Source organism: Egretta garzetta, unplaced genomic scaffold (genome assembly GCF_000687185.1).
Source record: "Egretta garzetta isolate BGI_Z169 unplaced genomic scaffold, ASM68718v1 scaffold596, whole genome shotgun sequence".
NCBI classification, from domain to species: domain Eukaryota; kingdom Metazoa; phylum Chordata; class Aves; order Pelecaniformes; family Ardeidae; genus Egretta; species Egretta garzetta.
Window position 1 is genome coordinate 637,514 of NW_009260129.1, and position 13,076 is coordinate 650,589.

The 13,076-nt window shown below is 38.4% G+C and overlaps 1 protein-coding gene across 3 annotated transcripts in view; it reads left to right on the top strand.

Moving 5' to 3' along the window:
• SMARCA2 (SWI/SNF related, matrix associated, actin dependent regulator of chromatin, subfamily a, member 2) overlaps positions 1-13,076 on the top strand; it is a 120,245-nt gene that overhangs the window by 66,355 nt on the left and 40,814 nt on the right. For all 3 annotated transcript variants that reach the window (XM_035896948.1, XM_009641498.2, XM_035896949.1), the window contains exons 22-26: positions 455-541; positions 1,479-1,525; positions 2,907-3,073; positions 6,049-6,212; positions 8,709-8,936. In XM_035896948.1, the coding sequence (XP_035752841.1) occupies positions 455-541; positions 1,479-1,525; positions 2,907-3,073; positions 6,049-6,212; positions 8,709-8,936 (693 nt within the window). The remainder of the gene's footprint in view (positions 1-454; positions 542-1,478; positions 1,526-2,906; positions 3,074-6,048; positions 6,213-8,708; positions 8,937-13,076) is intronic.

The window sequence follows — 13,076 nt, forward strand, 5'->3', positions numbered from 1 at the left end:
CCCATACATCCAGTTAACAGACAGGAGGAGATACTGTGGAATTGAAAAGCATCTGGCTAGAATTTCCTGTTAGAATGTTCAGACCAGATGCAATTTTTATGGTTTCAGAATAAACAGTATAGATAAGCAGTATGCAGGACAGTAAGATGCTCTGCTTCCCACTGTGAATACTTCAGGTAGATCCATAATGCACTTTGTGGATTACTTCCAGGTCTTCCTTTTTCATTAGGGAGCATCCTTATGATAGATGAGATGAATTTATGCAGCAAGACAACTGCACAGTAGCTTCTGTTTTTTTGTTGTTTGCTCGGTTGGGTTTTTTAATTAGTGATGCAGTGTTCAGGTTTGGGGTAGAAGTATTTTTATGCCTGCATTTAAAAATATCTTTCAAGAGTTGGATTAATAAGCTAAGAAATTAGATTCATCATTTGATTTGCATTGTTTGTACCCATAGGGAAAAGGTGGGGCAAAAACTCTTATGAACACTATCATGCAATTGAGAAAGATATGCAATCACCCATACATGTTTCAACACATTGAGGTAAGACTGACAGGTTTGATTGTGAGAGTTGTTGTTATTCAGATGGCTAACATAATAGAAAACTGCTGTTGAACCATATGTTTGTGGGGTAGGACATCTCTCCACATCATTTGTGCTGAAAAGGACACGTTTGAAAAACACGATCATTACAGTCCCTTATTTTTAGAAACAAATGGACCAACTGCCAGCTTTTTATTGGTAGTCTGAAGTCTAATTTTAAAGCATTTAATCTTGTGGAGACACTGTCTTTTAAAAAATGAAGGTTTTTTGTTTTTTTTTTAAATTTAAGACATTCCAGAACAATTTAATTTCTACTTAGACCTAATTTATGATGTAGAGACACTAGTTCAAAATGCCCTGTGTACGATCTTTATAACTAGGAAGCTACTGATCTCTTACAGTATCAACCAAAATGGTCCTATTCTATCCACCTTGTTTTTTCAGAAAAAATGTACTGTCTATATAGCATGTTTCATTTGGACCCAAAGTACATAAATATAATAATATATCTGGAAAGATAGAAAGTGTCATAAATATCTGGAATTTGGCTGGCCATATTTATAAATGAATAATTAAGTACCTACCATAGTGTATTATCAATGTAATTTTCACTCTTTGTTCTCTTGTATGCTAATTACTTGAGTAGTTTGCAAATGGATCTTCCAATAATTAATATGCATTAATTAGGTTCTACTGCATTTGTAATCTGGTAAAGTGTATGCTGACAGAAGTTACTTTTGCAAACCATGAATTTCAAATAATAGTAGTACAGGAAAACATTAAGCAGCACTGCTGCTACAAGGTGGATTCCAAAAGTAAGAATGTAATAGAACTCAAACCCCTGTGCACATATATTTAATTTAATTGATATAAGAATGCGTAATTTTGGGTTACTGTGTAGTTTGTGATAATCTGTTTATTGCTTATAACTCTGCAGGAGTCCTTCGCTGAACACTTAGGCTACTCAAATGGTGTCATCAATGGGTAACTCTTTCAGTTTTTCCTCCTGTTCATGATGTTGTATTGGAAGTAATTTACCACATTCTTTTTGTAGAAGATACATGCTAACGAACAAGCAGTTTATGGAAAGGCAGAGGAGGCACAGGGCACAGACTTAAAGCATATTATCTTCAGCACTAGAAGTGTTATAGGAGCTTTTTATGACCCTCCATCTCTTTGAGGAGGACAGGCAGAGAAGATTATAGAGTGATGTATTCCTTTCCCCTTAGTTTGAAATATCTTAGATACTATCTGAAATGCATTGGAATGAGTCTTCAGAGATATCAGTTGGGATTTTCTTCTCTTCCTTGTTACTTTTGTTTTCTGCTTTTCTCTCTTTATTCCAAATTAAAGTAGCATTTCTTCCATGATTTGAAATGAAATAGGTTTAAATTGTTCTTGGCACTTTTTTGAGCAAATTTCTGGAAATGGATGTTTTCTAAAGGAAAGGTGTATATCTTCCACCTTAGCCCCTTCCAGTTCAGGTGTTAATGACAATTCTTTTTTTTCCCTTAACTAGTATACCAGACTACTTGTCTCCTAAAGAGTTTAGTCTTTTTCTGATTATGTATGTATGCATATCAGAAGGCCATGTATCTTGAGGACTTAAGTATACTGTTGCTAAATGATAAATTGTGTTTTGAGAGTACAGACTCAAGGTTAGAAGAAAGTTATGAGAAATTTGTTTTGAAAAGCATGTTACTGTGATGCTGATTTAGACATCCTGTTTACTTTTATTCATTTTCTCAGTTATGACTTGAATTTCAGTGCTAAGATTCTGTTTTGCAGTTCATAGCTGACAGAAGAGCAGCTAATCAAGGCAACTACAGGACTACTAAAGTTATATGGCTAAAGAGTTTATCCTCTGTCAAACTCCTCCTGTTATCTCTGTATATTAGTTCAGTTTGGAACATTTCATTTTGATGTGCATAATAGTTGAGTGGAAAGGGAATTGTTTCTAGCACGTGCCTGATGAACACAACTTACAGCTGCAGTAAATGCCAGTTGAAAGCAAAACTAGCAGGTGAATGTCTTAACTGATAAAATGCTTATCTAGCTGAGAAATAATGGGGGTTTTGATAAATAATGAAACAGAATTGAGTTTCATAAAGGAAGATATTCTTTGTGGTTGAAAGTCCACCCAGTTTTTGTAATTGAAGAAAAGTCCTTTCCAAAGAGGAATTCACAAGGGTACTTATTTTTTTATTTTAATCAACATACACAATTTTAAAGAGAGCAAAGTGCTATTAGTCTTGCTTATATTAAGTAAATGAGTCTCTCCATTATACTCTGACATAATAATGACTAAAAACTTTTCTAAATGCGGGCTCATTCTGGCATTTACTGTGCTTTTTCTCTTCAACAGAGCTGAACTTTATCGGGCCTCAGGGAAGTTTGAGCTACTCGATCGTATTCTACCAAAGTTACGAGCCACTAACCATCGTGTGCTTCTTTTCTGTCAAATGACATCACTCATGACCATTATGGAAGACTACTTTGCCTTTCGAAATTTCCTTTACCTGCGTCTCGATGGTAAGCTAAATGAAAATAAAGGATAAATAAAAAGTTAGGTAGTGGCATGCTTCATTAGTCTGGACATGAGAGACCTGGGTTGTCTTCCTTGTGCCTTCCTAACACACCAGTGCTGTGATATGACTATACAAAAGTGTAAACAGGTTCAGAAAACGATTTGACAAATCCATGAAGGAAGAGTCTGCAAGGGTATTTGTCGTCAAGTTACAGCAGTGGACCCTTAAGCTGCAGCTTACTAGAATTTTCCCTGTTCTTAGGGACAAGATACTGAGCTAAATGTACTTTCGCTCTCTCGGTAGAGTTGATCTTAAGTAATGCTCTGTCTCCATATCTCTTTGACTGTTCTCTTTCATCTATCCAACTTGCAAACCATTTGGTTGAGGGATTGTGTTGATGAACACTCAGGTCTGTTTCTGGAATACAGATTATGTAGAGAATTAATGTTTAGGGGCTGATCTCTTTTTCAAACAAGGTTTAATATCCAAGGACCTAATCAGTTGTCACTGTTTAAGTTGCCTGAAAATATTCTCATGATGAGAGGTGATAATGCCAGTGTTTTGCCTATATTCCAGTGGAATTAATAAATTTATACCTCTTTAAAGTTCGACTGCTGTTCTCCACAGGATAGCTGAATTTCAGTGACAGGTAAAGTAGTTTTTTTTTCTGAATTTCACAGGAAGGTCAGTAGCCTCAATTACTTTATGTGTAGCTATGTTTTATTACCTTTGAATGAAAAGATGGTTTAGAAACATAATGAAATAATACTGAAAATAACTAAAAATAACATATCCCATCTGAGGCTTAAACCTGTTTGGAAGAAATCTCCATTTCAGCCTTTTTCTATATTGATCTCTGCTTCACACTGACCTTCTTAAATATTAATTATTTTTACCTAATGTATTTATCTCACACATTATAGTATTACAGAGGGCCAGCAGCATTTATCAGAATACCTTTCTAATAGAAAAGCAATGATCTAAGAAAAATATAAAGAACAGCATGAATAAAGTGAGAGTTTAAGGTCCTTTTGAATATTCTTTTTACAGCATGTTAAATTGCCTCTTTTTGCTTCATGCTTTATTTGGAAGGAAAAGTAATGTTGAGAACTATTATTTTCCTTTACAAATGTTAATGAACATAAACTTGCAACACTATTATCCTCAAATGTAAAATGGGGTAATGACACTGAGACACAAGTGAACTGTCTCACTGTGTTATAGGATATCTTTGTCAAAACTGGCTGAAGAAGATAGTACTATGCTAACAAAACCCTCCTTGCACCTCTGGTCTGCAGGTGTTTTAATATTTCCATTCAAGAAAGATCAATTATAGTACATTTAAAATGCTTTAAATTACTTTACAGCATGTATTTTAAAATTAATTCTTTTTCATGATAGAATGTCTATGGCAATATGCAGTATGGTAAATTCAGCTCCGTGTTTTCTTTAAGGTTTTACAGGTAATTCATTAAATTAGTGAGATGAACCCTTTTTTCTTCTTTTCCAGTTTTGTGATGACAGATACCTTCCATGTTGGAATGTAATATATAGGTAGATTCTATCCAGCTGCCTTCTCACACAGTGTTTTCTACCTATGTCATGTGCTTCTTCAGAGAATGGGTTTCTGCGAGCCCACATTTTGGCTGTGTGATTCTAACTGGGTCTGGCTGGGACAAATTTAACTTTTCCTTCTAGCAGACCATGTAATGCTGTGCTTTGCATTTGTGGCTAGGCAGTCTTGGTTACACACCAGTGATAACACTCCAGTGTTTTGGCTGTTGCTGAGCAGTGCTTGCACAGTGTCAAGGCTTTTTCTCCAAACCACCCCTCCGCCCTCAAGGCCAGTAGGCTGAGGGTGAGCGGGGAACTGTCTGGGACAGCTGACCCAAACTGGCCAAAGGGGCGTGCTCAGCATTAAAAGCTGAGGGAAAGGAAGAGGATGCAGGGACATTCCTCATTACAGCATTCATCTTCCCAAGCAATCATTACGGGTGCTGAGGCCCTGCTTTCCAGGACCTGGCTGGACATCTGCCTGCTGATGGGAAGTAGTAACTAAATTCCTCTTCTTGCTTTGCTTGCATGCACAGCTTTTGCTTTTATTAAACTGCTTCTATCTCAGCCCAGGAGCTTTTCCTTCTTATTTTCTCCCCCTGTACTGTTGAGGAGGGGAGTGAGGGGCAGGGAAGGGGTGTCTGGCAGCTGGCTGGGGTCAATCCACTATAGTAATAGAAAAACTTCATCTTCTGTACATATGTACCTGAACAAAAACAGCAGACTTTCTTTGGCTTTCAGTTAGAGACAGAAATGTAAAAAAGATAAAGCAGTGGACCAGACTAAGGTGATCCAATTAGACTGTTGTTGAAGTACATGACATTCATCCAGTCACCAGAGTGCACTGGGCTTGGCTTTTGCTTAGAACTTTGTCTACATTTTCACCATGATTGAATTCCTTGCATGCTTTTCCTCAACCATTGTATGCTATCACCCTCAAGATAGGACATTTTAAGAATTTTCAATCCTTTCACATGAGTTATGACTCTGAAGGCCAACACTGACATTTTGATAAATCTCTATGTAAGTAACTGTTAATAATACTTAGATGCTGTTGTGGCCGGAAGGCATTAATCAAAACTGGAGCTCTCTTCTGTTTGTGTGTAGTAGCTTCAACTGAATTTTATGAGAGTCATAAAAAGGTACAACAATATTAGCCAATGTTTTAAAGTCCACTTTGGAAATGTGAAAAGAAATACTTAAGAGAGGTATTTAGATGTCCGCCTCTTAGATGTGATTAGGCAGTTGACCAAAACATTCATGGCCAGTGTTTATTTTGTATTATGAAAAATGTGGCAGAGATGGCAAAGAACAAGTGAGCTAAAATTTCCTTTTCACATGTACCTTTAGCAACTGACATTGTATTTCTATTATTTCAGTTCACATCTTTGTTACAGGATATTTTTTTTTTTTATTTCTTTTCAGGCACAACAAAATCAGAGGATCGAGCTGCTCTGTTGAAGAAGTTCAATGAACCTGGGTCACAATACTTTATCTTCTTGCTGAGTACAAGGGCTGGAGGGCTTGGCTTAAACCTCCAGGCTGCTGACACTGTTATAATCTTTGATAGTGACTGGAATCCTCACCAGGTTAGCGAATTCATGATGCATTTTGGGTTGCTGCTTTAAATTGGGGATATAGCCTGGGGTGAAAGGAATAGACCCAGGTAAGTCATAAAATGCTGCTTTGAGAGGAATTAGTGAAGGAAACAGCTACAATCAGGAAATGTTTTGGTTTGAATCAGTGAAGTAATTTTGTGTTTCTGCATATATTTTATCTGAGTCCCAATGAATCATCAGAGCCTAGGGGCCTTATACACCTGCTTCATTTGTATAACTGTACTCATTCTTTAACCCTTAGAATATTAATAAGTAACTCCCCATTTTGAGTCTTTGGTAGATATGTTGCAATATTTTAGTAAAGGCTGTGCAGAGCGCTGCCTGTCAGGAAATTAGTGGCTGTATGAGTGCAGCAGTCTTGGCCTGAGACACAGAACTTACACTGTTGGTGTGGGTGGGCAGTAGCAAGTACAGATCACCAGGAAAAGGGGGTATCAGACCACTTTGGCTATTTAAAAAGAGCCACAAGAGGTAACTGAAGACTGTCTTTGTCACAGTCTGTCTTTGTGTTTGTCTTTTCCTTATTTTTTTTTTTTTTAAAGATAAGTTAGGTATCTGTGGCAATACATAGCTATGTGTGCATTTTCAGCTATTGTGCAAATATGTACAAATCACATCATAGTCAATGGCCACATGTAAAAGTAAGGGAAGTGAGACTAAAAAGAGTTTGATGTAGAACTTTTAAGGCAGCACTCCCAATTTAAAGCAAGGCTTAAGAAAATCAGTGCAATTACATTTAGAGGTTTTAAAAGCAGCTCAGAGAGCACTTCTTTTTTTGTATTTTTGGTTATCTTTAGCCCACTTTCACAGACTGGTTTAATGCAGAGTTCTGTATGTTTCAACAGTTGGATAGCATAAATCCTTGCAGTATAGTAAAAGTTACAGAATATTTTCTGCAGTATTCAGTGGGCAGATTGCTAAATTACAAAATCATAGAATTGTTTATGTTGGAAAATACCCTTAAGATTGAGTCCAACCATAAATCTAACGCTGCCAAGTCCACCACTAAACCATGTCCCTACGCGCCACGTCTACCCGTCTTTTAAATACCTCCAGGGATGGTGACTTAAGCACTTCCCTGGGCAACCCGTTCCAATGCTTAACAACCCTTTCAGTGAAGAACTTTTTTCCTAATATGCAAGCTAAACCTCCCCTGGCGCAACTTGAGGCTGTTTGCTCTCGTCCTGTCGCTTGTTATTTGGGAGAAGAGACCAACACCCACCTCACTACAACCTCCTTTCAGGTAGTTGTAGACAGTGATGTGGTCTTCCCTCAGCCTCCTTTTCGATGCATGCAGTTTTTCTTCTCCTGCAGATTGGAGTGATTTGTTCATTTTAATGAGCAGTGTGCTACAAGGCGATAACTGGGATGGGGGTGGGTAACACATACATGATGGCATATTTCCAGAAATAAAAACTTCAGTTTCCTCACTTTACCGTTTTCCTGTGCTTCTGAGAATGATTATGTAAACAAATTCATATCATAGCTTCATCTTTACTGTTAATACAAACTTCAAATACAATTTCAGGTTGCAGCAGCTATATCCTATGTAGTGCTTGGGAAGGGAATTGTGGGAGGGAAGAACTAACAACAGTAGCAAAAGCAAGGTTCTGGACTGAAATCAGGAAGGTCATTGCCTGTTTTTTTTCCTCTATGTTAAATTTCTGTGTTGTGAGGTAGCACAAAACTGTGATAGCATTTTGAGGTTAGGTACCCTTCATTTTCTGATATGCTGAAGTAGAAACACATCATTTAATAGGAGTTAATGGATTTCTGTTTTCCCCAAAGAAAATAGGTAAGATTTTGAATTAATAAAAGACATTCTTTACATATGACCTGCAGGGTACTTTTACTTCCACCACTTCCAAGTGCAATCACCTGAACAAAAATAGTTACATTGATTCACAGTCTTGTATATGTGAACTTTCAATCAGGAAGATATTTAAGCTGTTTCAACGCAAAGATTCCAAGTTAAAAGCTGATTCAACAGATCAAGTAATTTTTAGTTAACATGTAAGAACTAGCAATGGCCTTTAGTAGATAAGTTTATGTGTGAGTTTTTTCCTAGTTACTTTGTTGCTTTCTTTTCCTGCATTCAAGGAAGATTTTACTTTAGGGCTAATTCTGGCTTGGAAGGCCATAAGCTTTGAATAGAAGGGAAAAAATAAATACATCAGCCCTTCTCAGTCATTGCACATGGTTTCAAGAAGTTTTTGACTTACTACATTTACTATGTACAGAGCATGTCCATGTTGTTTCCTTTCAGTTTTCCCCCTACCTGGGTCTGATGAAGTTTTAGGTAAGAAAACAGTGAGGAGTGAACTATGTGAATTGTGGTAGACTGTTGTTTGCATATTTCCTTTTCACACCAAAAAGTATTTAGCAATATAATGTCCTTTAAGCAGAGAATGATTTTCTGTAGCACAGTTACAATATAAATCACCCTCTGTGTTCTTTGGCTAATAGGACTTGCAGGCCCAAGACAGAGCTCACCGAATTGGTCAGCAGAACGAAGTTAGAGTCCTGCGACTGTGCACTGTGAACAGTGTGGAGGAGAAGATACTTGCTGCTGCAAAGTATAAGCTGAATGTAGATCAGAAAGTTATTCAGGCTGGAATGTTTGATCAGAAATCTTCAAGCCATGAAAGGAGAGCCTTCCTACAGGCTATATTGGAGCATGAAGAAGAAAATGAGGTAAGATAGTTAGAAATAATCAGTAAGGGATGTTTCAGGAAGTACTGAGTAATTTTTTTTGTCAGTTACAAAGATTGTCATCTCCTTTGAAATTAGAAATGTCATCCTTTTCTTACCATCCAGTCAAAGAAACAACTTCATTTTTCTCTCTTTTTTTGAGTCACAGTAATAGGTTGTCATGTAATGGTTATGATGTAACGGCTATGATTAAATCTTAGTGTAGAATCAGGCATTGTAACTTAAACCCATTCCACCCTTTCATAATTTTGGCAAAAAAATGTATTCAGATGAAGATTTTTTCCAAAACAGATGATAAACCAGTTCTTAAATCCAGTTTATATGTTAAACTAGGCAATCTGATTTTCACTCATGCTGAGCAACTAGTACTACCTAGGTTCAGTCATGAAAGACCCTGCTTACTGTGCTGCTTTTGGATCCTGGGCAAGTGTTAATGTCTGCTTTGATGTGTTTTGGGCTGAAGGCAAGCCAGCAAAATAACTGTTTCTTTCTGGTGCTGTGTCCCACCTGGACTTCTGGTTTCCACTTCCTCTTCAAGAAACAATTAGCTGTTTAAAAACAGCTATCAAGTCTTTATAATAGTGGGAAGTGAGGTTATAGGATCTCTGACTGTATGTCCCTGTCTTTCCAACGTGTTCTTCTCTGGAATTGTGATTGTGGAATGGTGAGCCCCTTCTTTTGCCAGTGTGGTGGTTTGACCCTGGCTGGACGCCGGGAGCCCACCAAAGCCGCTCTATCACTCCCCTCTAACCAGACAGAGGAGAGAAAAGTAAATCAAAAGGCTCGTGGGTCGAGATAAGGACACGGAGAGACCATTTTATCAGTTACCATCATGGGCAAAACAGACTCAATTTGAAAAAAATTAATTTATAATCAATCAAAATCAGAGAAGGAGAGGAAAAAAACTGCTAGATCTTAAAAACCTTCCCCCCACCCCGCCCTTCTTTCTGGGCTCAACTTCACTCCCAGTTTCTCTACCTACTCCCCCCAGCGGCGCAGGGGGATGGGAATGGGGGTTGAGCTCAGTTCATCACACGTTGTCTCTGCCGCTTCTTCATCCTAGGGAGAGGGCTCTTCCCCTGCTCACACATGGGGTCCCTCTCATGGAAGACAGTACTCCACAAACTTCTCCAACGTGAGTCCTTCCCACGGGCTACAGTTCTTCACAAACTGCTCCAGCATGGGTTCATAATTTCCACAGGGTGCAGTCCCTCAGGAGCAGATTGCTCCAGCGTTGGGTCCCCTGTAGGGTCACAGGTCCTGCCAGCAAACCTGCTTCGGCATGGGCTCCTCCCCCCACAGGTCTGCAATGGCTTGCCAGGAACCTGATCTGGTGCAGGCTTCCCACAGGGTCACAGCCTCCTTCCTTTGGGCATCCACCTGCTCTGGCATGGGGTCCTCCATGGACTACAGGTGGAGATCTGCTCTACCGTGGACCTCCATGGACTGCAGGGGGACAGCCTGCCTCACTATGGGCTGCACCAAGGGCTGCAGGGGAATCTCTGCTCCGGCGCCTGGAGCACCTCCTCCCCCTCCTTCTTCACTGACCTTGGTGTCTGTAGGGCTGTTTTCTCTCGCATCTTCTCACTTCTCTCTCCGGCTATCGAGCCATGGCCGGTTTTTTTCCTTCTTAAATATGTTATCACAGAGGCACTTCCACTGTCGCTGATTGGCTTGGCCTTGGCCAGCAGCGGACATAAGGAAAACTTCTAGCAGCTTCTCACAGAAGCCACCCCTGTAGCCCCCCCGCTACCAAGACTTTGCCACAGAAACCCAATACAGCCTGTCACTGCAGACTCTTCTTTTCATGTGAACAAAATCTAGCATTTGGATGAAAGCTGCATTTGGGAGAGAGTGTAGAAATGTATTACTTACACTGAAAATACACCAAAAAAATCCCATTCTGTAATGACGACTCTTTCCAACCCTGGAAGTATCCTGTACTGGTTCAAGATGCAGAGATTTCAAGCCTAATTTTGCCTCTGAATATGCCTTGTATGTCTGCATATGGTGCACACTGGAAGAAAAGAAGATTCCATAGTCCGTGTTTCATAGGCATCCTTCATTACGTGGTGTAAAGTTTCAAAGACCAAGGAGTTTACTTCTTCAATAGTTAAACCTTTTGTGTAAATGGTTTGCCTTGTTGTGCATGTAGAAAAAGCTAGTACATAATTAAGATAGAATTTTGTATTGTTGCTTTCTTATTTTTCCTAAGAAATGAGAGTGACAAACAGTTTTATCAGTAATTGTCTTTTACTTAGGGTGTGAATGTAGGAATGGCATGATGTACGTGTACCATTTTTTATTAAGTAAAACTGTAGTTCTCAAGCAGCCAACACCATCTCTAGGGGTAGATAGATGGAGTGTGTAACCAAAAAAAATTTTAAGTAAGCCTGTGCATTTGTTTTTAAAATTGACATGACTGTGTTATGTTTTCAAAGCCCTAGAAAATATTTAGCTGAAAATGTTTCAAAAGTCAGGACTGTAGTTCAGGCCTACTTGACACGCCTTATTTCATAGATGACTTCAGAGCAATCTGCTTCTTGTGTGTTGTTCAAATGCACTTGGTCTGCCATCCTGAAGCAAGCACAGATTTAACCAAGGTTTGCTTACCATAACCCAGCATCAGTCTATGAAGCAAGCATTGGTATTGCGGTCTGTCTCCTAACAGCCAGACTGAAGCATTCAAGTAAAATTTCTTTGTGAACAGAAACTTGGCAAAACTTTGCCTAAACACTGAAACTGCTGAGGGAGTAAAAGGGATTGAATTTGCACCATCCTGCACTGAGCAGCCTTGCTTCTTCATTGCAACAGCACTGGAAAGAAAATTTGAGTATCAAATGAGGGATTGACAAGAAAAAGTGAATCTCTGAGTTAAAAGTTATTAATGTCAAAACAACTTTGACTTGCAAATACGGACAAACACATCTAATAAAGAGACTGTTTAGTGACCACGTAGTTAAATATTCCCATGCTAAGCATGCTTTACACTTCCATATCAAAGCTTTTCACACTTGTATGTAGAGCACCATATTCTATTTGTACTTTCCTCAGTTTTCATAAATTCAGCATAAAAACTCCCCTTGTTTTCCTTTCTTCTTTCCTCTAGTTTTTGCTCTGTTTTTTATTTTAGCATTACTAGATAAAGCAAATAGGTAATTTCTATGTATTTAGAAAGCTCTATTAGAATAATAGGAATGTATGACAGGTAATTTGAAGTAACTTGTTCATGGAGGCATTTTTTGTTGGCACTGGTTTTTGATTGGCAACAGGATTATTCAGACTTAACCACAGATGATGCAGACACTGTTTATAATTTCTGCTGTGGGATCCTTTGTTTTTTTTCAGGTCACAACTTGCTCTATGAGATGATAGGAAGCATGCGAAACTTCACGAGGGTCACATTCTCCACTGATCATAAAAGAAGGGATCTGTACTTTTTTTTTTTTTTCTCTGTGTGTGTAACTATGTAACTTCCTTTTCTTGAATGTTGAAGGAGCACTGACTAGAAGTGAGAAGAGCTAGCTCTCTGTCACTTTCCCAGTTGCTCTTTTCATGTCAAAATTTCAATTATATGTACATTAAGGTACAGAGGTGTTCACTGGAAGTTGCATTAAGAACTGTTATTTTTTTCTGAGGTGTAGAAGTCTTCCCAGTGGAGGGAAAATAAGGTGTGTGCATGTAGATAAAGGCCTATTCTGTTTATTTCTGGGAAAAAAGAAAGCTACAGAATGTTAGGTTTTTGGGTTCTATATGCAGCATTCTGTACTCTCATTTCATTGAGTACAAAACATGAGTTTTCTTGAGAAATTCTAGGTCTTTTGCATACTGTAACATAGGTTCAGTAAGCTATGTGCAGGAACCAGTCTGTAGTTTTATTGTTTCAATTGACCTGTTGTCAGATTTGAAATGTCATGTGCTTTCAAAATAATTCAGGGAGGGAAACCAAACATTGCGGACTCTGATTGTGTTAAAATTGGTATCATAGCTCTTCAGCTTTAACATTTTTAGTTGAATTCTACAGTTCTAAATTGTTTTTCCAAGGGCTGTTTCTGTTTTTATGAAATAGTTCATTTTATCTGAAGTCAGAGGTTCATACCTCAATTTGTAAACAGGTAATGT